A 16,153-nucleotide genomic window follows, 5' to 3' on the forward strand; every position below is an offset into this window, starting at 1 on the left:
AGTGAACCATTCGCTGTCAGTGGGAGTGATTTTGCCATGTTAGGAGTCTTGCTTTTGTTTGCTTTAATTAACCAAAAGAAGTAGGTATGCTTATGCAAGAGTTATCCTTATTAAAGGATCTGGAACAATCCCATAGAACGAATGAAAAAGGATGATGCCACATCTAAAGGAAGAGCTATGGGAGTAGAAACGCAGAAGAAAAACATATGACTTATCCCTTGGTTATATGGGTATATTATATGGGTATATGACTTGGGGTTTTGGTTTTTAAAAGATTATTACAAATATGAATAATAGAGAGATAGGTTTTGACATGTATAGACCATTGGAATTGCTTGTCAGCTCTGGGAGGGGGAGGAGAAGAGGAGAGAGAGAACATATATCATGTAAACATGGAAAAAATTCTAAAAAATAAATAAAATAATATGAAAAAAAGTTATCCTTGAAAATATACAATATTTTTTTACTAGTGTTTCCTCACCCTTATCCTCAAGCCTCAGAGTGATGCACTTCACAACTTGAGAATTCAGGAGAAAAAATAAATTGTACACAATGTTTTGAGTCATTGGTATTTTTAAAATTAAAAAAGCATAACATCATTACTGTTACCATTTACAGAACATAGATTTTACAATCAAGACACACACACACACACACAAATCAGACACAGATTTCACTGTAACTTATAAATATAGCATAAGAATAATCTCAATATGAAAAACCAGAAAGCTCTCAAAAAGGTTACAAAATGAAAATTATTTAGAAATTGCTGCAAATGTTGACAAGTTAAAACAATTTTCCCAGCACTTTAAAAACTTATACATGCAAAACAAGCTGAGGATTGATTTAAAACTAAGACAAAAGCAAAGCATTCATTAAGTCTAGTTCCAGAATTAGAAATAAATGAAATGCCTAAAACAAGGATTACCAATAAGAGAAAAAAAACCCCAATACATTTTCTATTTTAATAACTTAAAACGGGCTATTAGAAGATTTTAAGTTTCTCACTTAAAAAAAAAAAACCAACAAAAAACAGTCAAGAAATAGCTAGGTGGCTCAGTGGACAGCCAGCCAGACCTGAAGATGTGAAGCCTTGGCTTCAAATCTGGTCTCAGACACTTCTTAGCTGTGTTACCCTGGGCACAAGTCACTTAACCCCAGTTGCCTAGTCCTTGCTACCACTTTGCCTTGGAACTGATACTTAATATCAATTTTAAGAAAGAAGGTTAGGGTTTTTAAAAAGTTATAATAAAACCTCAATTAGAAAGTAGGATAGATCAAAAGGCTTCATATTAAATTACAGAGTAGAGAGGAAACACTCTACCAATAAGTTTTCAAGTTAACTGTACATTTGTTTTATTTCTGCACCATAACTAACTTATCGTTTTGTTTAAAGTCCTAAAATAAAAAATAACTTTCTTTTCCTACAGTTTAAATTTTTACCTTATTTTTTAGTGCTAAAAAAAATTGAAATGGCCTTTAAAAAGCATCTTTAAATTATATGGCATATACTCTCATGTCTCTTCCAAAGCATTTAAAAAGCATCATAAAATTATAATGTAGAAACACTATATTATGCATTCTATACAACATGCAACTTTTATAATTTGTGATAAAGTTCAATTTTAAAATGAACTCTAAGAGTGGTTGGCAGCCAATAAAATAATTTCAACTATGAAACTTTGCTTTAAGACGCCCACAATCCAGTGTCTAATTTATTTCTTCAGTGTATCAATACATTGTTGTTCTACCTTGAAGACATGTCCAGCAACTTCTACCCGGGGAGGAAGTATGACTAATAACCAGCATTTGAAAAAGAAATATTAGTATTGCAAAGAACCTCAAGAGGGCATCTTTTCCTCCCTCATTTTAAGCAGAACTTCACATAACATTCTGAATAGTTTCCAAGGAAGTACATTCCTAACCTCTTTCAGGAATGCCCTGGGGAGCCTTTGAATGCTATTTTCTTTAAAATGCTAGTTTTTGAGGATCTGTGCTGAATAACCAAGTTGCTCAGGCCCCTTTTTCCTTTGCTCATAAAGAAAAATGTTCAAATCAGTTAGAAAGTAAAAAAAAAATCCAAAGAAAATGAGGGTCATTTGGTTCGGATCATAATTTTGAAAATGTTCATCTATTTCAATGTAGTGCCTATTGAGAATACAATTTTTGATCTAATTCATAAGGATGAACGCCATAAAACCACAATTTAGAAGTGGGAGGGGCCATCATGTCCAAAACCCTGATTTTACAGATAAAGAAGTTTAAGTATAAGAGAGAAGAAATGATTTACGTAAGAGTCACATAGTATAGAAGTATCTAAAGATGCCAAGTCCCACTCTAGCTTTGGTACACAACATCTGCTTAGACCAGCAAATAGCTCTTCCCACATTTTCAGCAGTCAGGGTGGGAAGTTGAAGAAACCTTCCCCACCCCAGCTCACACCAATACTTGGGAAGCAAAATTAAAGTGTCTTCTTCTAGATTTTTGTACCAATTTGCACCTGAAACCTTTCCACTTACCTTTTTCTCCAGTTTCTTAAAGAGATGGCGAATTCCACAGGGATTTTTAAAAAATCATTATTATTTCAATGCTGACAAATTTTTTGCATGCACTTTTTTCAAACCTATTATCAGCTCAACTCCAAAGCCTTTCGCATACAAATTTTAATAATTATCTCAGCCCCACAGCCTGAAATAATTATATTAGAACTAAAAGATGACTCTGAGCAATGAAGAATTATAATTAAAATGAAAAAGAAAAGTTTCCCACAATGCTGGCTACCATTTTTTTCAAGCCACTTAACTTTTCCATCATCAGATGTTTCATTCTGACAATTCAAAAGTAATGGGGAGCTGGTGAAAATCTAGGGAACTGGTAATAATGATAGATATTACCTAAGCTTAATTTACAGGGCAAGTTTATGTAGACCATGAACCAATCGTGAATAATCATTATTATTAACAATAACCTTCTAAACCAATGTAGGGGTAAAGGATAGCAAGGAAGATCCAGGACTGTAGGCATAGTGCTTTTGAGTAAGTCTAAAACCCCTAAGGACTGGCAAACTCTATATGGAAATTAAAAGCCCTTTGGCAATTTTCATAAGTTTGGCTCGAATGAGTTGGCCCAAATTTCCAGGATATAACTGACAATCCTATGTAACAGGTAGTAATACCACTGAATGAAAATTAAAATTTAATTAAATTTTTATTTCTTGCCTTGAGAAATTTGCTGCCATCTTGTTCAGCTTTTAGCCTATTCCCCAAGCTCTCTCTCTGCTATATTTTAGGCAGAAGACTAGTCACAGAGCCAAAAGCTTTACTGCAAAGTAAAAGAACATTCCCATCCATAACCAATTACTGTAAACCACCATTTCTCAAAGTATGGTCCACAGACACTTTCAGGGGGTCCTTGAGGTCAAAACAATTTTAATAATAATACTAAGCTGTTTTCATTTCAAATACAATAAATATCATTAGGTATAACCCAAACAAACAAAAGCTCTTTGGAGGTCCTCAATAATTTTTAAGGAAGTAAAGAACACTAAAACGTTTGAGAATCACTGCTGGAATCTAAAGTGCTGATGGAGTAGAGTAGAGAAAAAAAGAAGCAAGTCATTTTAAAAGAATTAACCACTGGCTTAGGTGGGCAAAATCAGAATCACATCAGAATCCTCATTTTGTCTTTATGGATCTTGGCTTTAGGTTCATGTATAAACACATATAAGGATCAGTTTTATTTATTTACGTTTTCTGCTTTTATTTTCTGCTTGTGAGCTACATTGAAAAAGTAACAGTTAAACCTCAAACAGCTGCAACAAGACAAATTCCAATCTGCTCTTTTGCAAAGCTTTACATTCTCCATTAATTTTACTTCTCTTGCTGCAAAATAAGAAAATAGATTCAGGATGTTTTCACACACCAAGAGAGTCTGGGCCAACCTGCCATAAATTCTTGGATGTGTTTTAATTAGAATAAAATTAGATAGTTATATGGGGTTGAGAATCCACCTAATTTTTTTGTTGTTGTTGAAATGCACCCTAAATCTCAAATCTTTTTTTTTAATATATATGCCATAAAGGAGTAAATCATTCACAAACTTATGTGGAACTTTCTAAGGTTGAAAGGGGGATTATAACAAAAATGGCAAAAAGTCTCAAAAAACAAAGCATAGGCTTTAAATACTTACATTAAGCAAAGTGTTTTAACGTTTGAGGGAAGTTGCAAGCAATAAAGTAAAAAAAGTATTTTGCATTAATATTCATTTGGAGAGATTCAAGGTGTTAAAATAAATCAATGCATAAATTATAGATGGGGAAAACAAGGCAAGTTCCTCATGGTTCTTCAAGGTCATTTAGCAAATCACATAAGATCCTTGTCTCTAGCTCTAATCAATAGTCTTAAATGAATACATATACTTCCTGTCTTTTACCTAAATGGTCATAAATTTTATGTTAGAAATCTTACAAAAGCAGGAAGAGTGGTGTTAGGTACAGACATATGCCATGGGTTCCTGATCTAATAATTGCTATTATTTTTGTTGAAATATTTCAATTACATTAAATAGAGTTCAAACATACTCCACATAACTAACATATGCCATTCTTTAAAAAAATGAAGAGGCCAAAATAAAATGCTTAAGAAACATTCCCAAATGGCTGCAAAGGAGAAAATACAAATGTTCATAATATTTACAAATATTAATCTTCTTCCTCTGCATCATCAAAAGAAAGCAGACTACTATTTTTTATTTGCTTTTGAACATTTTTTGGAACCAAGTCCTCCTTTTTCTTTTCTTCATCTTTTTTCTTCTTTCTGGAGTTTGCTGTCAAACCCATATACTTCTCATCAGAGGATCTCTTGGCTGGTTTTCTGAACATAATTTTTCCATCAGATGGAGCTGGTTCTTCATCTATAGTAAAGAACAAAGTTAAAAACTTCTTTCAAGTTATTCCATACTAGCATTTTCTCCTCTTCTGGTTAAGCCTTGCATAGTTAAATATTGAACATCAAAGTTTATTTCAAAAGAAAACAAGGGGACCCAACACAGTAAACTATTTTCAAGAAACTCTTGTATCATGGTTCTTTCCCCAACTACTTCATTTTTAGAAGGAAACAAAAGGCAAGAAAACCATCTGATAGTAACAGTTTTTAAAAATAACTTCCAGGGAAGGTCCTGGAGTCATATTTTGCCTACTTTTCTATATCTTCATTATCTAAAACACATACAATTCCAACTCATGAAAAGAGTGGTTGACTATTTGGGTCATTTTTTTTTTTGTTTTTTAATTGTTTTGGTTTTTTGGGGTGTGAACAGACCAATGATTTCTTTGGTGTGGGAGATCTCCCTGGTGGGGAAACACCCTATGTCTATCAGTTAAAAAAAACAATTGTTCCACTACTTATGGTCTTAGAAAGTTGCCCAGGAGCACCAAGAGTACTTATGTGACTTGTCCAAGATTATACAGCCAATATGCATCAGAGGAGAACTGAATACAAGGCATTTTGACTGAGGCTGTCTCCTGTTTTAGATTTATGATCCAAAATTTTGATACTGAGTTACCTGGCACTCAGATATATTGTCACATAGAAATAATTTTCCATATACTAGTTTTCTAGAGCGGCTCACAAAGGCCCATTAATTCTATATGTATAAAAAATATGGTGCTAATTATATTATTTAAATTATAACTATGTTGTCATTAGAAAATGCATACCTTCTTCTCTACTCCCCCAGAAGCTCCCTGTATTTCAAGAAGAAGGTAAAGAATGGGTTTTGGTAAGATGTTCTCAAGCACTATTAATGCTGTATTCCTTCCTATAATTTTGGATCTCAAATAAGAGAAAACATTTCTATAAATTAGTCATTTCTTAGATATTCTGAAAGGAGGAACAAAGGACTTCTTATATGCACTGATGTCAGAAGACTGATGATTCTTGAAAATCATTAATCTTCAAAAAAGGATTCAATTATGTTCATAAAATCGAATTTACCAAAGAAGATTCCAAACAAAAAGGGATCTCTAGTTAAGATAAATTTTATCTTCTAGTTAATCTTGGTTTTATTGTAGAATTTGTCTCTTTTTTTTTTTTCCAGAAAAGAGGCAGCGGGTAACTAAAATGTAATTGATGGTCATTTCCCAATAGAGTAGTGGTAAAAAACTATGAAGTTATCAAAAAAAATTACAAACTATCATTTGAAAATGTTCCAAGTCACTTATAAAGAAAATGTAAATTAAAACTACTCTGAAGTGACAAAAAAAATAGGACAAGTCCATTTTGAGGAGACTGTGGGAAAGTAGCCACATTAAATAAACTATCTGTAGAACCATGAATTGGTCCAGCTATTCTGGGTATCACCTTGTTCTCTGATCCACCTATCCCACTAAGTGAATAGCCCAAAGAAGTTAAAGACAGAAACAAAGGTCCATTCAAATAGCAGCATGCTTTGTTTAAAACTGGAAACAAAGTGGGTCACTATCAGTTGGGAAATGGATGAAATGGTACATAAATGTAATAAAACATTATTGTACACTATGAAATGTCAAATATAGGAAATTCAAAGACAAATGCAGATATCCACATGAACTGATCTGAGAGTAAAAAACTAACATATAATATGACTATAATAACATAAGTAAAACATAAACTAAAAAAATGCTACGTATTTTTTAATGACCCCAGAAAACAGATAATGAAATATGCCTTCTTCATAGCAGAGGCAGACTATTAATAGTACCTACCATTAACTTCGTGTTTTAAGATTTGAAAAACATTTCACACATATTAAATCAATTTATCCTCAAAACAATCTTGAGAAGCCAATGTTGCTATTATCTTTATTTTTGCAAATGAGAAAAAATGAGACAGAGGTTAACTTGCCCAGGATCCCACAGGTAGAAAGTGTCTGAAGTCAGATTTGAACCTGGGTCTTCACTCAAGTTCTAGTGCTCTATGTTTTGAAACCATCCAGTTGCCCCACTACTAGACTAAAATGTTCTGTACATTAACAAAAGGGGCTGCTATGTCTGATATTTGGATTCAATTCTGTGGTTTGTAGCAGCTATAAAGACAAAAGGCATCAATATAGTTTTTTAAAGTAATGTTAAACATTTTTTTTTTAATGCAGACCAGTGTTTTTTGACAGGAAATTTTGGAGGGCAGCTAGGTGGCTCAGTAGATATCCAGACCTAGAGATGGGAAGTCTTGGACTAAAATCTGGCCTCAGAAACTTCCTAGCTGGATGACCCTAGGCAAGTTACTTAACCCCAAATGCCTAGCCCTTACTACTCTTCTGCCTTGGAATGAATACTTAATATCATTTCTAAGACTGAAGGTAAGGGTTTAAAAAAATTATGAAACTATTAATCTTATAAACTTGGGATGATACTTCTCCAAGCACAAACATCTCATCACAGAGTTGAAAAGAGTTCCACTACTTGCTTGGCCAGGTAGATATGCTACATTTTGAGTTATTTGGTTTCCTAATTTTTTTTTTAATGAGGACGCACTTATAATCTGTTTTCAACAAACAGCTCATTGCATGTGTAAATAAGGGTTACCTAGATCTAATAAATACATGATGATCTAAATAAATCTCTTCTTTGTTTTCTTAAGATTATCTATAATGGCATTCTATGTTTTCTCCCTTTATAGGATAACATTAGGCCAAAAAAAAAATAGGGCCTGGGCAGAAAAAAAGTCTAAGATGACAAAATAAATGCAAGAAGTATCTCTGACCTCAAGTCTCAAGGTGACTTGTTATTGTTGTTCAGTCTTGCCCAACTCTCTATGAACTCTTGTGGTATGCCATTTCCTTCTCTGGCTCATTTGACAGATGAGAAAAATGAGATAAATAGGGTTAAGTGACTTGTCCAGGGTCACACAGTTGGAAGTGTCTAAGGCTAGTTTTGAACACAGGAAGTTGAGTCTTCCTGATTTGAGAGCTGGAATCCATTATGTCATCCATTGTACTACTAGCCACTCTGTTTTTTTGACTAGTTCTGTTTTTAAAAGGAGAGTAGCATAGTAGAAGGAACACAGGATTTAGAGTTAGGAGATCTGAGTTCAAATATTGACTCTGCTACTCATTGCTTATGTGAGATTGGGCAAGAAACAACATCTTTGGGCCTCTGATTCTTCATGTGTAAAGCAGATGATTGGTTTAGGTGGCTTTAAGTTCCCTTCTAGCTCTAAATCTATGATCTATGATTTTTTTGGTGGGGAGAAGAGGTGGGAAAAAATAAATTCTACAACCTGCTGACTTCCTTTAGAAATCTCTACTTTTTACAAAGACAAAAATAATTTTCTTTGCGGAGAAGAAATGTTTTCAAAGCATTGGTTTCACCTCTATGTGTATCAGGGAAGCAGTTTTTTCCAATGTAGTAATAAACCAAGAATAGTTTAAAGAAATAGGGAGGTCACTTTAGGTCACTTTGAGAGTAAAGTCATGCTTTACTGGCCAGAAATCTTATTGGTTTATTTTTTAAGTAAGTTTTAATTGATATTTTCTGCTTCTTTTTTCACTAGAATAGCTTTCCCCACTTCTTCCAGAGTCATCCCATACAACAGATAGTATTTTCTGGAGAGAAAAAAAAAAGGTTGGCACAAGTGATTGATACAATGAAAAAGTCAAAAAACATGTGCAGTGTAAAGTCCCTGAAGACCTCCCACCTCCACCAGGGGTAGGTCGAGTATGACTGCTCAATATTTATCTGCATCTCTTCATCTGCGTCCTGCTTGATTTTTAGAAGTCTCTCATATTTACTTCTGATTTTCTACAGCGTTGTTCTATTCACAGCAATCATTTTGTTTTCCTAGCCCTGCTTACTTCACTCTGTATCAGTTCAGAGAGATCTTCCCATGCTTCTCATATCCATCACACACATATCATTTCTTATAGCACAGTAACATTCTAGTATATTCATGTACCACGAGTTGTTAAGCCATCCTCCAATTGATGGACATCCACTTTGTTTCTAATTCCTGGCTATCACAAGTGCTACTATACATATTTTGGAGTATATGGGGATTTTTTTTTCCTTATCAGCAGCTTCCTTGGTGTGGCAGCTCAATAATGGAATCTCTGGTTCAATGGGTATACACATTTTAGTCACTTTACTTGCATAACATCACTTCACAGCTACATCAACGATGTTAAGGTGCCCATGCTTCCATAACTCCTCCAACATTAACTATTGTTATTTTTGCTTATTTGCAGAGTATGAGGTAACACCTTAAAATTGTTTTAATTTCCATTTCTCTTACTATTGGTGATATGGAACATTTCTTCATATGGCTATAAATACTCTTCAGTCCCTTTGAGAATTACTTGTTCATATCCTTTGACCATTTATCTATTGGGAAATGGCAGTTAGTAATACATACACATATATACAAATGCATATATTTATTATTTATGTAACCATATATTTAAGCAGGTAAATATATATTTATAACTTTATATATCTTAAATACCAAACCCCCATTAGAGAAGTTTGAATGCAAAGATTTTTTTTCCATTTGACTATTTCCCTTCTTAACCTCAATGCATTAATGTTTCTTTAGTTCATTTAAATAGTTGTTTAAAAATTTTTAAATAAATACCATCTAACATTCCTTCGTTTAAAAAATTATAAGTGTCTTTTTAGAGTCGCTTGCACATATATAAAAACTCAACCGATATACTGCATGGGGAAAAAGCAAAATTCTGTTGCCTCAGTATCCTTCACCCTAAATAAGTCAAAAGAAATCAAGATCTGAGCTTGAATTAAGAAGAAAAAGGGTTTGTGTCTGTGCTTGAAAGCAAGATCTCACCATGGTGTAGTGGAAAGAGCATGAAATCTGGAGTCAAGAGAGACCGAGGCAAGTCAAGTGAGATTCCCTCAACCATAGTTTCTTTACCTGCAAAATGAAGTTAATAATAATCTATGCTACACTGAAGATCAAATAAGCTAATTAATATATATGGAAAGCACTTTGCAAACCTCAAGGGGTCATACAACTATCAGTTGGAATTATGGAAAAAGAGAAGAGGTATCATAAGCAGGCTTCATTCCTGAACCACTTTGGTAAATGTAAAAACCAGAAGCATGAATCAAAATCCAGAGTCTGGTATTCTAGTAGGTTACCATTTAGAGAATTTATAGGTGACAGAACATTTAAGAATCACAGCTTCACAGGACAACACATTTTTCTTAACTACATAAAAACATTTTTTTTTTAAAAAGGGGAGAAAAAAGGTCAGTCATGTAATAGAAGCTTCTAGATGACAGAATGGTAGGGTCTGACTGTCTGGGCCTTATTGATTCCCATTTAACAATGTATACTGTGCCTTCCTAACGTATTATCACTATATTTATTACAAATGACTCAAGGCAGAGGAATCAGTGGCAGCACTGAAATAAATGGTGAATATTTTTTAAATGAACTCTAGCAGGAGGCTGGGCTTGGTCAGAGTCACAACAACCATTAAGCTACTTGGGTGAGGGCTTAAACTGAAAATACTGATTTTCGTTTCCATTCTATGCCCCTCCACCCCCAACTTTTAATTTCCTTTCTAAAGAAAAGAACTGAACACTTTTGACAATTTCCAGAGATCAGAAATGAGTCTGGTTTTTCTCATGACTAGAAAACAGGAAAATGATGCTCCTCATTAATGGTCTGACTGATTGTACAGGCCTCGCTGGAGGTCTTTAAGCCTATAATAGGGACCTGCTACTTCCTCTCTTGTGAACTAAACAGCCCTCCTTGGCTTCCTGTCCAGTCTTCAGATTTGGATCTGATTTCTGTTGGGGGCAGAGAGAGCCTTCGTCCCTATCCACTCTCTGGACACCTTCTACCCCTGGCTTTTTTGCTCATCCTCATTCATTCTGGATCAGTCCTCCAGACTTAGCCTTTCAGTCTAATATTTGGATCAGCTCCCATGATTCTGTTGACCAGCGATTCCTCTAAGTTTACTTTGGATATACAGCACATGGGACAAAACTTGTATTTAATTCAGGTTGATAGTGTTTCTGAATTGATATTCTAAAGTGACCAAAATGAGGAGAACGATGGAACAGAGAGAAAGGACAGGAGGAACCGGAGGTTTGTGCAGGAGAGAAGCCTTAGGGAGTGGCTAATCCTGGGTAAAACCGCAGGCCTCTTCCCTGGCCCTTCAGGTTTTTCTGAGGGATACCACGCATAAGTCCACCCCCTCCTATTTGGGACCTCCTCACCAAGCGCCCAGCCTGAGGAAGTGGTGGTGAGCCTCTCTTCCTCGGCAGCAGCACCCTTCTATTCAGTCAGTTTCTTAACTGTTCCTACAAGGCTTCATTCAAACCAACAGGCACAAATGGTTGCTTGCATTGGCCCTTAATTTGCAGCTCGCTAGCCAGACCATTCATCTAAGCTGAGGGTGACAAGGTAAGAGGGCCCTGCTGTCCAAGCAGGCCTGATGGATGGCCAGATGAACTGCCTCTAATCATGACCCCTGGTCGGATGGTGGCCACCATGCTGGACGCAGCCGCTAAAGAGCACAATGAACTTCCCCTCCCAGGGAAGGAAGGCCTTAGAGCTAATCCTTGGGATGCTAATGAGATGGGGCCTCAAGGTGTGGCAGCCAGCAAACCTGCTTCTGCTGCTGCTGGCTAGTGGCATTAGGCCTGCTCTTGGCATTGTCCTAAATGTGTCATTTCTATCGGAGAATAGATTGCTACTAGCCTGGGTTAGCCTCATGGGATAGGGAAGCCTATATAACCCTATTATGGCCACGTTCAGGCCAAAAGGCAACAAAGTGACATACAGAGGGGTCTCGGGCTCTAGCAAGAAATACACAGCCAAAATAACAGAAGGGGATTTCCAATACAGCAGGATTTTTGGGGAAGGGGACATCATTGGGGGCTTGGCTCAGTAACTCCTAAGCCAGTGGATGTTTCTGTCTTTCTTCAAAAGGAACCTCTCAAGAAGCAACACAAGAGGGGGCAGCTGGGCAGCTCAGTGGATTGAGTCAGGCCTAGAGACAGGAGGTCCTAGGTTCAAATCTGGCCTCAGACACTTCCCAGCTGTGTGACCCTGGGCAAGTCCCTTGACCCCCATGGCCTAGCCCTTACCACTCTTCTGCCTTGGAGCTAATACACAGTACTGACTCCAAGATGGAAGGTGAGGGTTTAAAAAAAAAAGAAGAAGAAACAACACAAGGCATCACTATGTACCATTACAATTTCAAGTGTTACTGGATTAAGGGAAACATAAAGGCCTCGTGGTAAGGCTGCTTACTCTACTGCCTCAGGTTGTCAGAAGATTCATTGCTGGGTCCCTTCCATCCCAAAAGGCACCAGCCTTCCTGGTGGCCTGCCCTTTAGAGCAAAGCAGCACATTCAGGTGGGCACTAGGCCCTACTTTGTATTATGAAGAAGCACCACATAAACGTCCCAGGATGCTTCCTAAAATGGCACCTTCCTGCTCTTCCTCTGGTCTTTCTCCTTTTCCAGATGACATAATTCCCATCTCCATTTGGTGGGCGGCCCCATATTCTTTCCTTTGTAATGCCACAATCCAGCAACAATGCAAATGTGTCCCTGAAGGACATTTCCCTTTCCCTGAAATGCTGAATCTCCTCCTACCCTGAGTGAATGCTAAGGTCTGTCAGGTTCCCGGTGGTACCCAAATGTAGACCAGCCTTCTGGCCAAAAGATCCCAGTCCACCTGAGGAAAAAAGTCAGCACCAAGAGGGACATGTGTCCTGACAACAATATGAAACCTTTGGAGTAAAGGGTCGAGGAGGCAACAAGCTCAACCTCATGGAGAGCAATGCGCTCTGTATACAGAAACCAGAACTCTCAGGGTTTTCCTGGATTTTTGTCTGAATGATTTAGCCAAATCCTGGGATTCATTTTGCGCATCTTGCCCTTTCCCTCCTCTTCCCTGGGGAAGGCAGGGAGGGGTTGTGCCACTCTCCTCCTAACTCCGGGACGAGCCTGGCATTGATAACCCGGAGAGATGTTGTAACCAATGAGGAGGAGGTCTGAACAAGGCCACTTGACAGAAACTGCCCTTCTCGATTTCCCTGTTCCATGAGTGGAACTGCACTCCTTTCATACGAGGGCATGGACTTTAACCATCAAAATCTGATGGGACTTTTAATTAATCAAGCAGTTAAATCCTGCCACTTTAATCACCAAGCATAGGACCTTTTCAGCCCTGGAGCTACACGTGACTGGAATTTCTCATACTTGCACTGTATGAGTTGTCTTAAGATTCATTTTCCCTCCTTGACCTTTCTGCCTCTCACTCCACTTATTCCTTTCCTTTTGCTAATTTAGCTGATGTGATGAGCTAAATCACCAGCCCACCTCACTATCCATTATCTGCTGTCATCTTGCATGCCACTACACATCAGTAGTTACTGCTGAAACTAGCCATGCTCGTCATCTCATAGGATCATGGCTGAGATCTGCTGAGATCTGTCTGGAACAAGGTACTAGTTACCTGACACCCCCCTCCCCCAGGCCCCAGGCCCCTACCAATCTAGAATGACCTTCCCTCTCAACTTCCCCATGTGGCCAGTGTGGGAAAACCACAACTCTTGGAATGAGGATGGCTTAGAATACTAAGTCAGGTCATGCTATTCCCCAGGTACACAGCTCTTAAAGTTCCAAGCTACTTTTGCCTTAAAAAAGTATTGAAAAAACAGTCCTGGAGATATAATTAGGGCCAGACCTATTACCATAGCATGCTGGTGGTCTAAGTGAAAAAGAAAAAATCTGAACAGTCAAGAGCTCCTCCTTCAGGCTTCAGATGAGGACCAGCAAGGCCAACCCAGACAGAGGAAGGAAGCCTCCCAAAATTCACCTCCTCATTGCACAGGTTAGGACTGTATTGCTTCAACTGCATACTGGTAATAAAATGGACAAAGGGCTGGGCTTGGAATTGAAAAATCTGAGTTTGAATTGGGCCTCTGACATTCATTAACTATGTGATTTAAGCAAGTCATCAAACCTTTCTCAGTCTCAGTTTTCTCATCTAAAAAATGAAGGTGCTAACAACTAGTTTTCTTCTCAAAGAGTTTCCTGTATGGTCCAACAGTCTTTGGCCTTTCTTGGTCCTTCTTCACAATTAGTGTTTCTAATATATTTCTCATAATATCTAGCTAATTCCACCTTAGCAAAGAAGTCCCTGAGTATCAAAGAATATATTGATTTAATTTGAAGAATGGTATCAAGTTCATTCTGGAATTTCTCCACCCAATCAGCTACAGAAGGCAGGCACATAAACAATCCCTTTTTAGAGCAATCTTTTTGCAAATGCACATTATGCATGACCTTGCAAAGTGAGACAAAACTTACACAAAGGCCATCTTTCAGTTGCTCTAAAGCACATGATAAAACCAAACCAAGTCCTCCAACTCCCTCATTTACCTCTCAATGAGCCATCCTTGTATTTAAATGTAAAAGTCTTTCTTTCTTCTAATTTCAGGTATTGCTAGAACATCAGGATTAATCACTAGTACTTCCTAGTGCCTAGCCCTTACCTTTGGATTCTAAGAGGGAAGGGAAGGGTTAAAAAAAAAAAGATGAATGAGTTAGGTCATTCACTTAAATATGTACTTGCTGGTTTGTGGATGAAGAGTTCACCTTTAGAGTACCAACAGTCAAGTTAAATTCACAGGTAGCCTAAAACCTGTTTGCTTCTTAGCACCCTGAACACCATTTCTATGATTCTGCCACATCAACTACACTAGTTAGAAGAGAGTTAAAGAGGAGCTAGAGCCATTTTTGTTTATTTTTTTCATGGGTTGCCATGGTCAAAGAATTCATCACCAAGTAGCCCGTGTACTAAATGGTACATTTTGCTTAACAGAATCCTTTAGAATAAGTGAATTATTTACATATTTTTCCTTCAACTTGGCTATTTTCTCTTCATATTTTTGTTTTAAGAACATTTTAAAATCTTCACCCACATAAAATTAGAGTTTTAACAATGGAGAGAATGGTAATTCAAATATTTGAATTTCTGTTTTAAAATGAAAATTAAAAAGGATATATCATATCATTTACAATTAATAGCAAATAGAAAACATATTTGAAAACCTTTTCCCATAAGAAGTATTCATTTTTCAACACTGACACTAAATGTTTCTTTAATTAATGCCCTACTATTTCTAAAAACCTTTTTTCTATCACCATTACAAAAAATTCAAGGCTCCAAATTTCCTTATGGCCAAAGTACATCTCACCAAGAACATGCGTGGTTTATTGACAATATTAGCACAGCTCAGACAAATGTTTATACCAACTGTACCCTACAACTTCTGCCAAAACCCAAGTGTTGTCATCATTTTCAATTAAATTGCAGACCACTGTATCTTGAGGATCTTTTCTTTAAACAATGGAATGCTAAATCATACTTCCAAGTCTTCTAAAGCTCAATCAAACTGAGGGACCAGATGGCCCAGAAAGAACCACAATGTTTTACCAACCCAGAGCCCAGTCAGTGCTAAAACACTGCCCCCAAATGGTTAGTCTCATGGCTCCAAAATGGCCAATATGAAATAATCTGATGATTTTCATTCAGTTATGAGTTAAAAAAAAATGTGTTCACACCCAAAACTCCAAACTATTACCAAGGCAACCTGGAAATCTGGGGGAAGTTTTAGCGAAGGGCCAAACACGAATCAGCCCCTAAGGTAAGTATCCACAGATAGAGATCCAAATTAGTAAGGAAGCATTTTGGCACAGCATAGCAAAACACCACCTAACATGACAAATTAAAAGAAAGGCTGATCTCTAAGGGGGTCAATCTTTTGCATATAATTAATGTATTAGTTTGGTTTATTTTTAGGGCACTGAAGATTGACAACTGGAACTTTTAACATGCTATAAATCAGGCTGGAAAAAATATGCTTTTTTTCCCCTATTTTAAAAGAAAGGTCAATTCTTCTTTCAGATGTTTACACAGAGTGTATTTCTAGTAGGCCTCAACATGAGAACCATGGTCATTCACCTTGAAGGGCTTATATGCCTTTTTTTTTAACCCTTACCTTCTGTCTTGGAATTGATTCCAGATGTGTAGTAAGGGATAAGCAGTTGGGTTAAGTGATTTGCACAGGGTCACACTGCTAGGAAGTGTCTGAGGCCACATTTGAACCCAGGACCTCCTCTCTCCAGGCCTGG

At 37.0% G+C, this 16,153-nt stretch overlaps 1 protein-coding gene across 1 annotated transcript in view; it reads right to left on the minus strand.

Moving 5' to 3' along the window:
* Positions 1-555: 555 nt before the first annotated feature.
* The window catches only part of KIAA1143 (KIAA1143 ortholog), a 40,753-nt gene continuing 25,155 nt past the window's right edge, over positions 556-16,153 (minus strand). Inside the window, exon 3 of the mRNA XM_001379316.4 lies at positions 556-4,911. Coding sequence (XP_001379353.1) covers positions 4,700-4,911 — 212 coding nt within the window. The 3' untranslated portion in view covers positions 556-4,699. The remainder of the gene's footprint in view (positions 4,912-16,153) is intronic.

The sequence above is a fragment of the Monodelphis domestica genome, chromosome 5 (assembly GCF_027887165.1).
Source record: "Monodelphis domestica isolate mMonDom1 chromosome 5, mMonDom1.pri, whole genome shotgun sequence".
NCBI lineage: Eukaryota > Metazoa > Chordata > Mammalia > Didelphimorphia > Didelphidae > Monodelphis > Monodelphis domestica.